Genomic DNA, 19541 nt, shown 5'->3' with positions numbered 1-19541 from the left:
CTACAACATCACAGTAAGAAACGGGATACCAGAAGGGATACCCCGACAGTTAGAAGCCATAGACAGTAGCAGAGTTAAAGCAGATGAAGATGCGGATAAATGGGGATGGGCATTGGCTCTGTTCGGGGTTACTCCAAAAATCCGTTCTAGGTTCCAGGAGGTGCAGTGGATTAATTACTTGTGGTATAATCAACAAAGATACCTGAACTGGACATTGGCAGCAGTAGGAGCCTTAACCGAACAACTGCACGCCACCTCGCTAATGACAATGCAAAATAGATTAGCTATCGAGATGATGATGGCTGATGAACAAGGAGTTTGTATTATGATCAAAGCCACCGAATGTTGCACAGCTATTCCCATGCGTACAGGGGAAGACGGAAATTTGACAGAGCTCTTAATCACACTTGAGGAGATGCAACAGGAACTGTTACGTAACTCCATAGGAGGGAGAAATGAAACTGACGATTCTGGATACATTGTAGGGAATGGAATGAATATTGGCCCACTATTTTCACTGTTTGGGACTCTAAGGAGAGGGTGGATATCATGGAAAGACTGGTTATACCAGATAGGTGTAATCTTGGCACTAACAGGGGTGGCGGTCTTGCTGGTAATATGTTGTGGTATTCCCTTGATAAAATTTCTGGTCAATAAATTGATTTCATCCACAGTAGGACAGCTCCCACTGTTAGCCATCCGAGCCCTAGAAGAAAGCACAAACGAAACAGACAGAGAACCAGAATATATGGAATTGGATGAAATACCAATTATCCTCCCCGACAGCCCCCAGCTCCCTAATATTGTGGCGTACACCCCAGATAGGGAGGACTGGGATGGACCGTGCTTGGTGATATTGTAGACGAGGAAGAAGACATGCACGCACATTTACATTCACACACATGCACCCACAAAAATGAGGGATAGGATAGACAATATCTGAAAGAATGACATGGAGCTGTAATAATGAACGTATATGTATATTACTAGGACACAGGAGTATGGCTGAGAGACCAGACTCCCCTGATCAAGGACCTATGCCTGATCTGCCTCTATCAAGTCTGATTGGACTCTCAGAACTGTTTGGAGAAGAGGATATACAGGAGGGATGGTCGAGACATGATTGGTCGCCACAGCCGCCTTCCATCCAGCAGCTAAACCAGTTGGCAACAGAAGGATCTTCATCGTTCCAGCACCTGGCGATGACGGCTTCACAGAATCTGCCTGCAGCAAGAGTCGGCCCGAGGACTCCACCATCACCTGAAAGACCCTTTGGACTCAGGAACAGCCATGGAGACAGTCACATGTGCCAGTGGCAACGATACCCTCCAGGGGAGGCAGCCAAGGTCGGCCATATGCAGCAACCGCCCGAGTGCATCCTAGACCCAATTCACTGCTAGGACCTGTCCCCAGCTTTCCACCCCCAAGGCAGGAGAGATATTCTGATCAGCCCAGTACCTCTGGAGGAGGATCAGCAGGGGTGGACCTTAGTCGAACTCACCCACCAGGACAGAGGGGAGCTTTGTACAGGCTACTAAATGCCCAGAGTGTCCCAACCACTTGCCTGTGCAACATCAACAATACTCCCCCCACACACGAAATGCCTTCCCCCTTGTACTTCCTGTCCCCTGGACTGCACAACCTTAATCTGGTCATGGTCACCCCACAGGACATGGCAATCTTGGTTCGAGAGCTTCGTCTTCCACAAGAGTCTGTTCCAAAAACCTTGGAGCAGCTCCTGCCCCTCACAAATCACATTCCCCATGAGCTATTTGAGGAAATCATGCCACAACTAAGTCAGACAGCTGCATACCTGTTCAGGATACACCGTGACAATGCCAACATCTCTTGTGCTCAGGAGGGCCTCCATACTCAACTGTGTGGTCTTCAGTCTAGTATGGACATGCTAGCCTGCATGATGGAGCATATGGAAAGGGAACAGCTAGGGCTGGCCACCACCACCCTGAATGTGGGCAAGAATTCTCTGGGGGCCCTGTACAACCTGGCCAAGCAGCACAAGGAGCTGGAAAGATCCATCAGAGAACTGCACGACTGTCTGAAAGCCAGAATTCCTGATCCTTCCCCCACTACCCCTGAAAGGCCAACCTCCCCATGTTCCCCAACTTCTCCCAAAACTTCAGATGCTGAGTAAATGCTGAGGAGCGCGGACTGACGTAATGGCACTGAACACGGACTATGATCTTGGTTCTTGAGTTTGAATTGCGGACTGGTTTCAGAAATCTGAGTGTAAATAAAAACAAAGAAGGATATATGTTAGTAACGAAGGTTGGGTAAATGTCTGTCCTTACCATCATCTGCGTAACACAGATAAAGCTAAATGCATACACATAGATATCACATTGCAAAGTTATAAAAAGGGGACCCTTACACGGCGTGTTTGTAGATTTAGTAGTAAAGATGCACCATAGGGACCCCTTTTTCTTAAATTATAGCATGCCTCAAGAGACATGCATCGCCTAAATTTGGCGTCTGGCCAAAAAGGGCATTAGAAAACAAGCTGAAAAAGAAGAAAAACAAAGTGGAGAATGTTGAGAAATGGCCTATAATGAAAACCATTATATGATTGACTAAGGCAAATGACTTAAGGACGGACATGAAGGGAAACCATTTATTGTGTTTATCATTTAACTAGACATAGCTGCGCTAACCTTAGAATAGTTTCTTGATTGGTTGACTAAATAGTGGTAATGTAGGGGTTATTTGATGCATTTAAATAATAAATGTGTGATGCTTTAACAAAATAATATGTAGAACCAAGTATAATGGGTTGGAGCCTCTGGTTGAGTGAGTCAATAGATGCCAGAAGATGATTGGTTGCACTGATGTCAATGTAAAGCCTTTACTTTGCCATGATTAAGAAGTTGCTGTAACTTGTTTTATGTGCCCATTTTAAGTGCCTTGAATTACACCAAAACTCAATGTTTGAATGTCATCTTGTGTTGATATAATCCAGCTAATTGCTCACCTTGTGCCTTAGTATGTAGGTTCACCTGCACTGCAATATATTTACCGTGTGAAGTATCACTGATATTCATATCCGCACCAGAGTTATCAGTAAGTCGAGTGCTGTGTTTTTCTTTTTTATTGCGATGCACAAATGAGGATGTCTTGTCAGTAAACAACCCAAGAGTATAGTTGATGTAATGGGACTCTTTCGAGTCCCAGAGGAGGGACTGTAGAAGAATTTTTAGGTCCATATTTGAACTGTGATGAACTATCAAGTGTCCTGATCCGAACTGTATGTCCTCTGGTTGAACTAGCAGGTGTTCAACCCAAAAAAAGGGCTCTATTAGTCATTTAGTCTGTCAGGGGCTTTCCAAGGCCTTTTAGGTGCTTTCCCGCAGGCCACGTGCGGGGGCCTCAGGCCAGCTGCACGTGTGGCTGAGGCCACGTGCGGAGGGGGCCTCAGGCCAGCTGCACCTGTGGCTGAAGGTCTTTTAAAAAAATCAGTTGTAAATCCTTCATGTTTTAATGGGAGCATTTGTCACATTGAAATAATGGCCTAACACCTGCTTAGGGTTCACTCTGGTGGTTGGCTCTCACTGCGGTATTGTATCACTTCCTGTTCCGGAGCACAGCGGTGTTTTTCTGTATCTGTTAGCTGTTTAATCTGCGCAGTTAGATTGATCTAGTTATCTAGATTACGATTTGTTTCCCAGTGTAATCTTTACGTGCCTTAACTAAAGCACTCCTTCTGCTGAATCACCTCTAAATTATTTACACATTATTCACTTTGCGTGTTTTTAGGAATCCGCTAGCTTAGCGTAGCTACTAGCTCTTAGCCGATTTAGCATGGCGGCTTCTCCTGTCTCTCCCGCACTTTTCTGCTCTGGGTGTGAAATGTTTAGTTATTCCTCGGCCTCCTTTAGCAGTAATGGTACTTGTAATAAGTGTAGCTTATTCGTAGCTTTGGAGGCCAGGCTGGGCGAATTGGAGACTCGGCTCCGCACCGTGGAAAATTCTACAGCTAGCCAGGCCCCTGTAGTCGGTGCGGACCAAGGTAGCTTAGCCGCCGTTAGTTACCCCCTGGCAGATCCCGAGCAGCCGGGAAAGCAGGCTGACTGGGTGACTGTGAGGAGGAAGCGTAGCCCTAAACAGAAGCCCCGTGTACACCGCCAACCCGTTCACATCTCTAACCGTTTTTCCCCACTCGACGACACACCCGCCGAGGATCAAACTCTGGTTATTGGCGACTCTGTTTTGAGAAATGTGAAGTTAGCGACACCAGCAACCATAGTCAATTGTCTTCCGGGGGCCAGAGCAGGCGACATTGAAGGAAATTTGAAACTGCTGGTTAAGGCTAAGCGTAAATTTGGTAAGATTGTAATTCACGTCGGCAGTAATGACACCCGGTTACGCCAATCGGAGGTCACTAAAATTAACATTAAATCGGTGTGTAACTTTGCAAAAACAATGTCGGACTCTGTAGTTTTCTCTGGGCCCCTCCCCAATCAGACCGGGAGTGACATGTTTAGCCGCATGTTCTCCTTGAATTGCTGGCTGTCTGAGTGGTGTCCAAAAAATGAGGTGGGCTTCATAGATAATTGGCAAAGCTTCTGGGGAAAACCTGGTCTTGTTAGGAGAGACGGCATCCATCCCACTTTGGATGGAGCAGCTCTCATTTCTAGAAATCTAGCTAATTTTCTTAAATCCTCCAAACCGTGACTATCCAGGGTTGGGACCAGGAAGCAGAGTTGTAGTCTTACACACCTCTCTGCAGCTTCTCTCCCCCTGCCATCCCCTCATTACCCCATCCCCGTAGAGACGGTGCCTGCTCCCAGACTACCAATAACCAGCAAAAATCTATTTAAGCATAAAAATTCAAAAAGAAAAAATAATATAGCACCTTCAACTGCACCACAGACTAAAACAGTTAAATGTGGTCTATTAAACATTAGGTCTCTCTCTTCTAAGTCCCTGTTGGTAAATGATATAATAATTGATCAACATATTGATTTATTCTGCCTAACAGAAACCTGGTTACAGCAGGATGAATATGTTAGTTTAAATGAGTCAACACCCCCGAGTCACACTAACTGTCAGAATGCTCGTAGCACGGGCCGGGGCGGTGGATTAGCAGCTATCTTCCATTCCAGCTTATTAATTAATCAAAAACCCAGACAGAGCTTTAATTCATTTGAAAGCTTGTCTCTTAGTCTTGTCCATCCAAATTGGAAGTCCCAAAAACCAGTTTTATTTGTTATTATCTATCGTCCACCTGGTCGTTACTGTGAGTTTCTCTGTGAATTTTCAGACCTTTTGTCTGACTTAGTGCTTAGCTCAGATAAGATAATTATAGTGGGCGATTTTAACATCCACACAGATGCTGAGAATGACAGCCTCAACACTGCATTTAATCTATTATTAGACTCTATTGGCTTTGCTCAAAAAGTAAATGAGTCCACCCACCACTTTAATCATATCTTAGATCTTGTTCTGACTTATGGTATGGAAATAGAAGACTTAACAGTATTCCCTGAAAACTCCCTTCTGTCTGATCATTTTTTAATAACATTTACATTTACTCTGATGGACTACCCAGCAGTAGGGAATAAGTTTCATTACACTAGAAGTCTTTCAGAAAGCGCTGTAACTAGGTTTAAGGATATGATTCCTTCTTTATGTTCTCTAATGCCATATAACAACACAGTGCAGAGTAGCTACCTAAACTCTGTAAGGGAGATAGAGTATCTCGTCAATAGTTTTACATCCTCATTGAAGACAGCTTTGGATGCTGTAGCTCCTCTGAAAAAGAGAGCTTTAAATCAGAAGTGTCTGACTCCATGGTATAACTCTCAAACTCGTAGCTTAAAGCAGATAACCCGTAAGTTGGAGAGGAAATGGCGTCTCACTAATTTAGAAGATCTTCACTTAGCCTGGAAAAAGAGTCTGTTGCTCTATAAAAAAGCCCTCCGTAAAGCTAGGACATCTTTCTACTCATCACTAATTGAAGAAAATAAGAACAACCCCAGGTTTCTTTTCAGCACTGTAGCCAGGCTGACAAAGAGTCAGAGCTCTATTGAGCTGAGTATTCCATTAACTTTAACTAGTAATGAGTTCATGACTTTCTTTGCTAACAAAATTTTAACTATTAGAGAAAAAATTACTCATAACCATCCCAAAGACGTATCGTTATCTTTGGCTGCTTTCAGTGATGCCGGTATTTGGTTAGACTCTTTCTCTCCGATTGTTCTGTCTGAGTTATTTTCATTAGTTACTTCATCCAAACCATCAACATGTTTATTAGACCGCATTCCTACCAGGCTGCTCAAGGAAGCCCTACCATTATTTAATGCTTCGATCTTAAATATGATCAATCTATCTTTGTTAGTTGGCTATGTACCACAGGCTTTTAAGGTGGCAGTAATTAAACCATTACTTAAAAAGCCATCACTTGACCCAGTTATCTTAGCTAATTATAGGCCAATCTCCAACCTTCCTTTTCTCTCAAAAATTCTTGAAAGGGTAGTTGTAAAACAGCTAACTGATCATCTGCAGAGGAATGGTCTATTTGAAGAGTTTCAGTCAGGTTTTAGAATTCATCATAGTACAGAAACAGCATTAGTGAAGGTTACAAATGATCTTCTTATGGCCTCGGACAGTGGACTCATCTCTGTGCTTGTTCTGTTAGACCTCAGTGCTGCTTTTGATACTGTTGACCATAAAATTTTATTACAGAGATTAGAGCATGCCATAGGTATTAAAGGCACTGCGCTGCGGTGGTTTGAATCATATTTGTCTAATAGATTACAATTTGTTCATGTAAATGGGGAATCTTCTTCACAGACTAAAGTTAATTATGGAGTTCCACAAGGTTCTGTGCTAGGACCAATTTTATTCACTTTATATATGCTTCCCTTAGGCAGTATTATTAGACGGTATTGCTTAAATTTTCATTGTTACGCAGATGATACCCAGCTTTATCTATCCATGAAGCCAGACAACACACACCAATTAGCTAAACTGCAGGATTGTCTTACAGACATAAAGACATGGATGACCTCTAATTTCCTGCTTTTAAACTCAGATAAAACTGAAGTTATTGTACTTGGCCCCACAAATCTTAGAAACATGGTGTCTAACCAGATCCTTACTGTGGATGGCATTACCCTGACCTCTAGTAATACTGTGAGAAATCTTGGAGTCATTTTTGATCAGGATATGTCATTCAAAGCGCATATTAAACAAATATGTAGGACTGCTTTTTTGCATTTACGCAATATCTCTAAAATCAGAAAGGTCTTGTCTCAGAGTGATGCTGAAAAACTAATTCATGCATTTATTTCCTCTAGGCTGGACTATTGTAATTCATTATTATCAGGTTGTCCTAAAAGTTCCCTAAAAAGCCTTCAGTTAATTCAAAATGCTGCAGCTAGAGTACTGACGGGGACTAGAAGGAGAGAGCATATCTCACCCATATTGGCCTCTCTTCATTGGCTTCCTGTTAATTCTAGAATAGAATTTAAAATTCTTCTTCTTACTTATAAGGTTTTGAATAATCAGGTCCCATCTTATCTTAGGGACCTCGTAGTACCATATCACCCCAATAGAGCGCTTCGCTCTCAGACTGCAGGCTTACTTGTAGTTCCTAGGGTTTGTAAGAGTAGAATGGGAGGCAGAGCCTTCAGCTTTCAGGCTCCTCTCCTGTGGAACCAGCTCCCAATTCAGATCAGGGAGACAGACACCCTCTCTACTTTTAAGATTAGGCTTAAAACTTTCCTTTTTGCTAAAGCTTATAGTTAGGGCTGGATCAGGTGACCCTGAACCATCCCTTAGTTATGCTGCTATAGACGTAGACTGCTGGGGGGTTCCCATGATGCACTGTTTCTTTCTCTTTTTGCTCTGTATGCACCACTCTGCATTTAATCATTAGTGATCGATCTCTGCTCCCCTCCACAGCATGTCTTTTTCCTGGTTCTCTCCCTCAGCCCCAACCAGTCCCAGCAGAAGACTGCCCCTCCCTGAGCCTGGTTCTGCTGGAGGTTTCTTCCTGTTAAAAGGGAGTTTTTCCTTCCCACTGTAGCCAAGTGCTTGCTCACAGGGGGTCGTTTTTGACCGTTGGGGTTTTACATAATTATTGTATGGCCTTGCCTTACAATATAAAGCGCCTTGGGGCAACTGTTTGTTGTGATTTGGCGCTATATAAAAAAATTGATTGATTGATTGACTAGAGGACGCTTCCAATAGAAAACCATGTCTTGGGAATGAAATAAATAAAAAAGTCGAAGGAGGAGCGATGCCCGCGGGTCTCCAATAAATAGACGAGCGCGGTTGTCATATTCAGTCTCTCTAGAGGACTCAGTTTGTCTAAGCTTTGTGTCGAAGGCTTAAATAAACTTAAAAACTCTGTGCATTTTATCTTGCTTAAGGCTGAATTATTCTAAAGTGCTGTGTCATTTTCTAGCATATCACTTGCAATTAGTTTGTGTTATCTAAAAGACGACATCCTGAGAAGACTAAAGACGAGCCGCGACAAAGTTAAGAGTCGCTGCTCCTCGTTAACGGCTCAGTTAACGAGGTGCTAGAGGTGCCTTCCAACAGAAAGTCTCCTCATGGGGGCGCTACAACATATTTTTGTATTTTTCTGACAATGAATTGTTTATGCACCAAACGCAGAGTGCAGAGAGATGAGGCGCTAAACTGTGAACAGGGTTTTTGCCACACAGAACCACCCATCAGAACCACCAACTCACTTCAAGGGTCGAATCTGTCAATCAAATATCACAACGCCATTTCTGCTGATTTTCTGAGCACTGAATTAGATTTTTATTAGGTTTTTTTTTCCTGACCTTTTTCCTGAAGTCCACAGTGCTGCTCACACACTGCTCCATGCTGATGTAGTCCACGTCTCCAGGGTAACTGTTTCTCTGGCAACAGGCCTCAGGAACCATCTTAATGGGGCTGAGAAGCCTGAAGAGACTCTCGTCAAAGTCCTGGGGTCCCGTCACGCCGCAGCAGTCAAACTGAAAACGTGACAGCAGGAAACGGCACACTAACGGCTGCGACTACTTTCACACTGTGACGATTATGGAGTGAAAAAAAAGAGAAGAGAAGCACCGTGGTCATGATGGCGTTCCACGTGGATGTGAAGACGTCAGTGTTGTTGTGACCTTGATAGTGACGTTTCAGGTCCCTGGTGAAATACTCTCTGGTCAACTGTGGAGAACAAACAGAGCGTTAAAGACCGAAACACTGTCAGTGTCCCTTTAAAAACCTGACAAAGCTCTTTACAATGACCTCACACACACACACACACACACACACACACACACACACACACACACACACACACACACACACACACACACACACACACACACACTTCTCTAATGTAGGAAAAGGCAACAACTTAAAAAATTGCCATTGGTGCCATTAAGTGACAGGATGACACGTGTTGGCGGATGTGTGATGTGTCCGAGTGCCCTTCTAGTTTCTAATGTTGTAGTTTAATATCATAAAGATTTATGTTGCACAGACGGATCTCATTAACGGGGGCCATCAAGGTTTATCAGTGTGTTCATAAAACACCGCACTGACAGAGGAGGGCAGCCACAAACCTGACATCTTTGTGATGTCATAAAGTGAGAATGCTGAAAAGAAAACATGGTGTTTTTAATGAAATAATATGAGCGAAGCATCACACAGCGGTGTGAAGCTCACTCATGGTACAGTGCGTCCTAAACAGGAAGTGCCAAAATTCTAATCCACAGTGAAACAGGAAATATCCATTGTTGAACACTTCCTGGCATGGGTGGAGCTAGAGCAGATGCCGGGGTTTCACTGGACTCCCCTGAAATCTGATTGGATCCAGATGATTGACATGTCACGGCACCACACGTCTGGCTGAAAGAGCTGCATTTTCAAATCAGTGAGTCACATTGACTGCTAGGTTCCTCCTGTCCAGTAGTTGGTGCTGTGTACCACAAAAAGTTCTAATCCACCTTAGTAGAAGAAAAATGTTTGCTTCAGATTTAAACTGAACACGTCGTTTGAACTATGGACCTCTATGACACCAAACTTATATTGGTGAGTAAACGAAAAATGAGGTCCAGGTTGTTAAAAGCAGCATTTCTCCTTTAACTCTGGTTGCCTTATATACACATCCACTTTGTGAACAACTGAAAAAATAGTCCAACAGTTTAAGAACAATGTTTCTCAATGTTCAATTGCAAGGAATTTAGGGATTCCATCATCTACAGTCCATAATATAATCAGAAGATTCAGAGAATTTGGAGAACTTTCTACATGTAAGCGGCAAGGCTGAAAACCAAGATTGAATGTCTGTGACCTTCGACCCCTCAGGCGGCACTGCATTAAAAACCGACATCATTGTGTAATGGATCTTACTGCGTGGGCTCAGGAACACTTCAGAAAACTATTGTCAGTTAACACAGTTCGTCGGTACATCTACAAGGGCAAGTTAAAACTCTACCATGCAAAGTGAAAGCCAAACATAAACAACATCCAGAAACACCGACGCCTTCTTTGGGCCCGAGCTCGTTTGAAATGGACAGACACAAAGTGGAAAAGTGTGCTGTGGTCTGATGAGTCCACATTTCAAATTGTTTTTGGAAATCATGGATGTCGTGTCCTGTGGACAAAAGAGGAAAAAGACCATCCAGATTGTTACCAGTGCAAAGTTCAAAAGCAAGCATCTGTGATGGTATGGCGGTGTGTTAGTGCCCATGGCATGGACAACTTACACATCTGTGATGGCACCATCAATGCTGAAAGGTACATCCAGGTTTTGGAGCAACACATGCTGCCATCCAAGCACCGTCTTTTTCAGGGACGTCCCTGCTTATTTCAGCAAGACAATGCCAAGCCACATTCTGCACGTGTTACAACAGCATGGCTTCGTAGTAAAAGAGTGCGGGTACTAGACTGGCCTGCCTGCAGTCCAGACCTGTCACCCACTGAAAATGTGTGGCACATTATGAAGCACAAAATATGACAACAGAGACCCCGGACTGTTGAACAACTGAAGTCGTACATCAAGGAAGAATGGGAAAGAATTCCACCTACAAAGCTTCAACAATTAGTGTCCTCAGTTCCCAAACGCTTATTGAGTGTTGTTAGAAGGAAAGGTGATGTAACACAGTGGGAAACATACCACTGTCCCAGCTTTTTTGAAACGTGTTGCAGGCATCCATTTCAAAATGAGCAAATATTTGCACAAAAACAATAAAGTTTATCAGTTTGAACATTAAATATCTTGTCTTTGTGGTGTATTCAATTGAATATAGGTTGAAGAGGATTTGAAAATCATTGTATTCTGTTTTTATTTACATTTTACACAACATCCCAACTTCTCTGGAATTGGGGTTGTAAGTTGAAAAGCTTTTTTATCCCATGGGAACTCTCCCTACACACCTAAGCGGCTCAAGAATATGGACAGCATGTATATAAGTGACATTTACATGACAATTAATATGACAATATTGAGATACAATCATTTGTCCATATTGTACAGCCCTACTGTCAACTAGCTGAAAACTGTGAATATTAATTTACATGTACATTAAAAAAAAATGCTTAAAGTGGCAGGGGGTTAAGAGAGCTGTAATTGGGGGGTCAGCTGAAAAATGCTTAAAAAGGTGGGGGGTCTGGGGGGGGAGCCCCCCAGAAGCTGAAAGGTTTTTGCCATGCTAATGCTCCCCTGAAGCATTTACTCAAAATAAAGTCTGAAGGACTTTTAGAAATGACATGGTGAGATGCTGATGAATATGTCCGTGACATATGCATATTAATCATAAAAGATTTAAGGGAAAAATGATTGATCCATCTCTTCCTGGTCTCAGAAATGATCTCTCCACAAAATGTTAGACAAATGGGAGAAACACATGACCTCCACGCCCTCTGCTGGTTGGTGGCAGTAAGAAAAGAAGAAGGTTCCACAAAACCGAGCGCCACTGTGTCGGTGTTCAAACAAATCATAAAGCGGAAACCGAATGTCGACCTGTGTCAGAAACCAGAGCAGAGATGTGGTTTGACCAGGATCAGTACTGATCCAGCAACAGTACTCACGTGATCCCTGAAGAGAAAAACCAGGATGGCAGCTGCCAGCTCAGCCAGGAAGATGAAGAGGATGAGCATGAAGAACTGAGTCCAGCAAACACACACAGCAGCATTAAACACAACAGCTTTACATTTGTGTGAACATCTAAAAAACAGTTCTGATTCTTTAAAATAAAGTTAATAATCTGATCATTGATATGTTTTTTAATGGACACTTTACAATAAAGGTACATTAATTAATGCAGAAAGAAGCATCAACTAGCAGTGAATTCAGATTTAAGGGTCATATCCCCTTCAACTGACATCTTTAAAAAATGATTTTCCAGATTATGAGTCATTAATTCAACTCTTTAATTTGTGTGAGTCCTGATGCAGCTGCTAAAAATAAAATTATTCATACAGCGTCTGATAGACGTACACAGAGTTAGAGTAGAGGTGATGACTGTTATCTGTCTGAAGGTGAGTCTGAAGGTCAGTCCACCTGTGTCCACTTCATGTCTTACTCCAGGACCCACAGTTAATCTGGATTGTTTTCATCTCCAAATGTAATATGGCTTTAATTTGGCTTTCAAATCAAGTTCTTGTTATTTTGTGATCAACATATGTCCATGTCGCCTCTTTGTAACCTGTGGTGTATTCAGGAAAAAAACAAAAACAAAAACATATATGACTCTCAATAAGACTGAAAAATAATGATTACACAGAATGAAAGTGGTGTCTCTGATTTCACTCCTGCTGTTCACACACAGACACATGTAGAATTATTGTTCCACTGTGTGGGGCTGTCTTTAGCGCTTAGCTTAGCCATTGGTTTAGCTCAGCTTAGCCAGTAACTCAAGGGGCTGGAAGCTGGTCCACATCACGGCTGTCCTGTTAAAAGCGGCCACTCGTCCAGGCCTTTCTGTCCGACTGTGATCCCAGAAGCGGTTTCCTCAGTGAGACTGGTCGCTGTCATGCATGTAGCAGCTTAGTTTATCGTGATGCGATGCTAAGGCAAGAACCACAAACACAGCCAGTTCCACACTTTTGGGAGAGGAAACACGCTTTGCTAAAAATTTCCTCCTGGCCACACAAAAGAAAAGGATCAAAACTGTGGTTAGATCCATGTTTTGCAGACGATTCTCACGCTGTGCTGATCTTCACTTGTGCTGTTTGTCTGAGATGTACTGTAAAAAAAAAACCCTCCCACTTTTCTCCTCAAAATATTATCTTTAGAAAATCTGTTCATCTAATAAACAGCACTAGTCATTTTAGTGCATCCTCGTAAAACAGATTTTAACCATTTTGATGTATTCAATGTATTCACAGGCAAAATGCACAAAAACAAACACTGATTTCACACTGTAAAAAATCCCCCCCACCCCCACCTACATTCATTTTAAGGGCGTGGCCTGAGATGATGTCACCAAAGTTTATATTCAGCCTGACGTTTCTAAGAGTTTATCAGCAGCAGGTGAAATCAGGCTAATTTCCCCACGTTTATATGGCGCCAAAAATAAAACAAAATACATCAATATTTCAATATCAATAGTCAGCTCATCTGACATTTTATTTACTAGTGATACACACTTTAAGTCTTTATTCACTGTTATTCACTGCTATCATTACTGTTACTGCATTAACTAACCCGAACACATTAATAAATGATTACTACACACAGTTAATTCTTAATTCACTGTTAGTTAATGCTTTTTACCACATTAACTACTGTCAATTAATGTGCTGTGCTGTTATTTATTTAAAAAAGGAGCGTTTGTTAATAAGACTTTCTGGTGCCTGGATCTTCAGTGGTGATGTGTTCGTGGTCTCTGTGATGATGTTTTTGGTGGCAGACTCACAAACAGCAGCAGACATTTGTTTTCTCGGATGGCTCCACAGCAGCCCAGGAAGCCGAGCAGGAACAGCATGCTGCCCATGGCCAGGATGACGTAGACGCCGGTGAACAGCAGGGGGTTCACCACCATGATCTCCCGGAAGCCCATTGGGTCCACCAGAACCCAAACACTGACGCCCAGCAGAAAGGATCCACCCAGCTGGCAGAGCGAGAGTTAAACAGCACCTATAACTACCGGAGGAAAGTTCAAATCCCCAAAAGCAGCTGTGACTGAGCAGGTGGAGCCGACGGAACGCGCACCCACACACTGACGTGTCGACCCAATGAGACGACCGACACGCCGCTCACCCGCTCCCAAATGTTTCCTCACTTACCAGCTCTGCAGTGACAAACTGAGTGTTTATGATCAGCCACAGATGGCGCATCTTTGTGCCAGAACATTAGGAACAGCTGTTAGGACATAAAAAAAAAAAAGGGCTCGTGCAGCGCTGGTGGTCAAGTGCAGAAGATTCTCGGTTCAAATCCCACCCCGGCCACATTTCTCTATGTAATGTAGAATTGTGTCAGGAAGGGCATCCGGTGTAAAACTTGTGCCAAATCAACATACAGGTCATCATTGGATCTGATGTGGCAACCCGGAGTGAAAAAGAAGGGAGCAGCCGAAGGGTCTTTTTACTCTTCCAGTTTGTGCGTCGTGCATGTGTTCTGCAGAGTTGTGCGTTGTTGTGTGGCATTGTGCAGCATTTTGATGTTGTGTCTTTGATGAAACGGAGAACATTCCTGTTTCTACACAAAATGTTGATCAGTTAATCAATCAATCAAATAACTTTATTAATCCCACAAGGGACAATTAAATTTGAGCAGCCTGTAAAAAACCTCAATAACATAACAACATATAACAACAATAAAACTAATAAAAACAAATAAAAACAGACTTAAGAAGGAGTTAAAATGGATAGCCAGAAAGAATAAATAAATAAATAAAAACATGGCAGACCTACGGAACATTTAAAAGTCGAATCACCGAAGGGATAAACGACTTTAAAAAATGGTTGGTTCTACAAACTGGTGAAGCATAACTGCGTCCTGAAGGAAGGAGAGAAAACTCCCCTAAAAGAACACAAGCTGACAACGACAAGATACTTTCAGCCTTCCGGAGGATCTGTTGATTACAGAAAGAGTTTAAATCTCTGTTTCACTCTGATAATCTTTGAACAGATTTTAACAGTGTTCAGGCTGTTTGTGTCTTTCACTGAGAGGCTGTGAAACCAGCAGATAAATGAAAAGCACAGAAGACTTTCAATAAAAGACTGATAGAAACGACAAAGGATGGCAGGTCTGACAGAAAAGGAATTCAATTTATGGAGAAGATAAATTATTTGCTGTCCTTGTGACAAGTTCCACTTTTTCATTGTGTATAATACACTCCTGTTATGTCTGAAGTCAATGATCATTTCTTTAATTTTGGACACATTTAAATCCAAAAAGTTGTTATCACACCAACAAATGAAATCTGATAAAGCAGCTCCGTGGATTCTGAACCGTGGAGACGGGACAGCGGTACAGTGTCATCAGAGAATGTGTCCTGACAACTCCTGCAGCTGCCTGTATACATGATAAAAAGGAGGGGTGAAAAAGCGCATCCTTGTGGTGAGCTTGTGGACAACACGACAGAGTCCGAGAGGCAGCCATTCACAGAGACCCTCTGCTCCCGGTCAGAAATCAAAATCCATAAAACAAGCTGGTGAGGCAGGTGGAAATCATCACGCAGCCTTTCTACTAAAAGATACGGCTGCATCATATTAAATGCCAATGAGAAATCTGCAAACAAGAGTCTGGCAGGTGCCTGTGGCTTCTCCAGTTTATATAGGGAGTTGAGAATAAAAAGCTTTGCAATCCGTCCAAGTGTGTCCAGGGCTCCGTCCACTGTTTCCAGAATAAGATTCTTCACAATTCTCTCAAATCTTTTCATTATTAATGACCTTAAAGCAACAGGTCTAAAATCACTAAGTTGCTTCGCTTTAGTCGTCTTTGGGACTGGGATCACTGTAGATGATTTCTGAATGGGATTTGGTGAGAATTGAGAGATATTTGAAAAATATTCTGGAGTGCACCACTAAGCTGGTCTGCACAATGTAGTGTGCACCCACAGATGTTATCTGGACCAGGGGCCATTCTAATGTTTATACCCTTCAGAATGTTTCTGACCCATTCCTGGTCAATGACAACATCAGACTCAGAACTAAGAGACTCTCTAAACAGGGTGATGTTTCTGGAAATTGAGAAATTGAGAATAAAATACATTAATCATTTTAGGGAGATCAGAATCCTTGATTCCCTCGATTTTAAGAAGTTCCCTGTCAGTACAGCTGTCCCTCTGAGTGGCTGAGGACATGGATTTTATTCCCCTCCAAGCTGCCCGTAGATCACCACTACTGTACTTCCATTCCACTTTATCCTTATACTTTAGTTTAGCTTTCCTTATCTCATACCTTACCTCCCTTGTGATTTCTTTCTTTTCCTGGCTATTCCCTTTTTAAAAATATGTTTCTTTTTATTTAAGATGTTTTTCAATTCCTTCGGAACCCAAGGTTTGTTGTTTGGGAATACTGTAATGACCTTCTGGGGAATATTAGAATCCACAAAAAAGGATATATATATAAATTCAGATCATGTATATCAGGACATCAACTATAAAACCCTCCCAGTCAGTACAGTCCAGACAAGCCTATAAGCTGGCAAAGCTGTTTTCTGTTTTAACAGTTTGTTCACGACGCTTACAAACAGGCTTGTAGGTTGGCAAGAGAACACTGTTGTGGTGGGATGCTCCAAAGGGAGGCAGAGGTGACGCTCTGAAGGCGCCGGGTACTGAGCCATAGCACAAGTCAATGGTGAAATTCCTTTTAGTTGTTGCACAAGTAACATATTGTTCATATGTTTTTAAAATCTTATGAACCTGGCAATGATTAAAATCATGCGTCAGGTTAAAGGGCGTCTCGTCTGTCTGTCACCTCCTCCATCAGCTGGGTGGCTGACGTCACATTAACACGTGGATGAATGTAAACAGAGAGCAGAGGGAACTCCCACGGCAAGTGAAAGGGGCAGAGTCAAATAGACCACAGCTCCACGTCGGGGTGCACATTCTTTCCCGAACTACAACTGTACTGCAGTAGTTTTTGTCGATGTCAAAGTACACTCCACCTCTGCACGATTAGTTTGTAATGACAGGTGATCGATCCACACGAACAGGCTGCCCAAAGCCGCTGATGTCAAGATCCTCGTTGAGATCCGCGTCTCCCAGCCACGTCTCAGTAAAAGCCAACATACACGTGTCTCTGAGGTCGTGTTTACATCTGGCGTGAGCCTCTAATTCATCCATTTTATTCTGAATGGACTGTACATTTGAGAGGGGGATGGATGGAAGCGGAGGGAGTCGACGTCTGTCACTGAGCCCGGATTTGCTCATCCTGAGCTGAACGCCTCCTCTCCTCCTCCCTTCCTTTTCTTCCTTCGGTGCTTTTGTGACAATATACTGCCTTCAGCAGACTTTAAGTCACCTCACTGACTTTGCAGAAGAACATGGGGAATATTCAAACAAAAGTCTCTTGCTGCCAGTGGCCGAAAGGCGAGAAGGAACTCGCGCCCGTAAGAGACTGTTAACAGCCTCCCCACCGCCATCATGAAGTCCCAGGACGAACTGAACTAAAAAGGACCAAAGCGCAACAAAAACTCTGAGGTAAGCTCCCCTCCAGGATCAGAAGAACATCCACATTAACTCCAAAAGAGGAAAGATAAAAGAACACACAAACAAACAGTGACTAAAAGACAAATAAACAAACGGACTCTGCTCTCAGGTCGCACAGGTAGCGTGAATGCCCCGCCCACACCATGCACCATCTAAATGATGATCACCTAAATTACCACGACAGTCGCCTGTAGCGCTGATTCCCATCAGCATGTGAATGCAGCACAGTGTTCATCCTCCAATCAACAGCTGCTGCCGAAGTACTCTTCAGCAAAGCACTAAACAGTGTGTGATGACCCTGGCCAAGGTCAGTGTGCAACAGAGAGAGAGAGAGATTCAAAAACAAAACAAAAAGATATGGTGCTGTGCACAAGTTTTAGGTACCCCAAAGTGCTGCAACTCAAATCAAATCTATTTCTCCTGTTTCATTAAAGAAAACACCTTTTCTTTGTTCAGAGTGCATTTTGCAGAGTTAAAACTATTCTGCAGAGAGTGCAAAATGTGACATTCCAAAGTGTTAAATCAACTCCATAACAGTGTCAATAAATTCTATTTAAATTTGATCAACTTGACTGTCACTATAGTTGTATGTAAAAGGTTGGGCCCCCCTGATGATTTCCATGATTTTCCTTTATAAATCATTGTTTTGTTTTTTTTTTGGGATCAGCAATTTCAGTTAAATCTATCATATAGCAGACGAACACACTGATATTTGAGAAGTAAAATAAAGTTTGTAGGATTTACAGAAAGTGCGCAATAGTTTTTTAAACAAAATTAGACAGGTGCATAAATTTGGGCACCCCAACAGAAAAAAAATACATCAATATTTAGTAGATCCTCCTTTTGCAGAAATAACAGCCTCTAAATGCTTACTATAGCTTCCAATGAGAGTCTGAATTCTGGTTGAAGGTATTTTGGACCATTCTTATTTACAAAACATCTCAGGTTTGTTGGTTTCCGAGCATGGACAGCCCACTTAAAATCACACCACAGATTTTCAATAATATTCAGGTCTGGGGACTGAGATGGCCATTCCAGAATGTTGTACTTGTTCCTCTGCATGAATGCCTTAGTAGATTTTGAGCAGTGTTTAGGGTCGTCTTGCTGAAAGATCCAGCCCCGGCACAACTTCAACTTTGTCACTGATTCATGAACATTGTTCTCAAGAATCTGCTGATATTGACTGGAATCCATGTGACCCTCAACTTTAACAAGATTCCCAGTACCTGCACTGGCCACACAGCATGATGGAACCACCTCCAAATTTTACTGTTGGTAGCAAGTGTTTTTCTTGGAATGCTGTGTTCTTTTTCAGCCATGCATACCGCCCCTTGTTAAGTCCAAATAACTCAGTTTTAGTTTCATCAGTCCACAGCACCTTGTTCCAAAATGAAGCTGGCTTGTCCAAATGTGCTTTAGCATACCTCAAGCAACTCTGTTTGTGGCGTGTACACAGAAAAGGCTTCCTCTGCATTACAGCATCATACGGCATCTCTTTGTGCAAAGTGCGCTGTATAGTTGAACAATGCAGAGAGACGCTATCTGCAGCAAGATCATGTTGGAGGTCTTTGGAGCAGGTCTGTGGATTGACTATGACTGTTCTCACCATCCTTCGCTTCAGCTTATCTGATATTTTTCTTGGTCTGCCACTTCGGGCCTTAACTAGTACTGTGCCTGTGGTCTTCCATTTCCTCACTATGTTCCTCACAGTGGAAACTGACAGCTGAAATCTCTGAGATAGCTTTTTGTATCCTTCCCCTAAACCATGATGTTGAACAATCTTTGTTTTCAAGTCATTTGAGAGTTGTTTAGAGGCTCCCATGTTGCTGCTCATTAGAAGAGATGCAAAGTGGACAAACATTTGCAAAAGGCCACCTTAAATACCCTTTCTCATGATTGGATTCACCTGTGTAAGGAGGTCAA

General features: G+C 42.6%; 1 protein-coding gene and 1 long non-coding RNA gene across 2 annotated transcripts in view; one reads left to right on the top strand and one right to left on the bottom strand.

Annotated features, from left to right (window-relative positions):
* LOC117501698 (tetraspanin-18-like) overlaps positions 1-19541 on the bottom strand; it is a 56143-nt gene that overhangs the window by 14376 nt on the left and 22226 nt on the right. Inside the window, exons 4-7 of the mRNA XM_034160659.1 lie at positions 13878-14072; positions 12049-12123; positions 9079-9177; positions 8811-8984 (exon numbers count right to left, since the gene is read on the bottom strand). Of these exons, the coding sequence (XP_034016550.1) occupies positions 8811-8984; positions 9079-9177; positions 12049-12123; positions 13878-14072 (543 nt within the window). The remainder of the gene's footprint in view (positions 1-8810; positions 8985-9078; positions 9178-12048; positions 12124-13877; positions 14073-19541) is intronic.
* LOC117501703 lies at positions 2355-16339 on the top strand. Its single transcript, XR_004558069.1, has 3 exons — positions 2355-2367; positions 12004-12008; positions 16227-16339. It is a non-coding gene; the product is annotated as an uncharacterized LOC117501703 (long non-coding RNA).

The sequence above is a fragment of the Thalassophryne amazonica genome, chromosome 2, assembly GCF_902500255.1.
Source record: "Thalassophryne amazonica chromosome 2, fThaAma1.1, whole genome shotgun sequence".
NCBI lineage: Eukaryota > Metazoa > Chordata > Actinopteri > Batrachoidiformes > Batrachoididae > Thalassophryne > Thalassophryne amazonica.
Note: the sequence above shows the minus strand (reverse complement) of the source record. Positions and strands in the feature narration are given on the sequence as shown.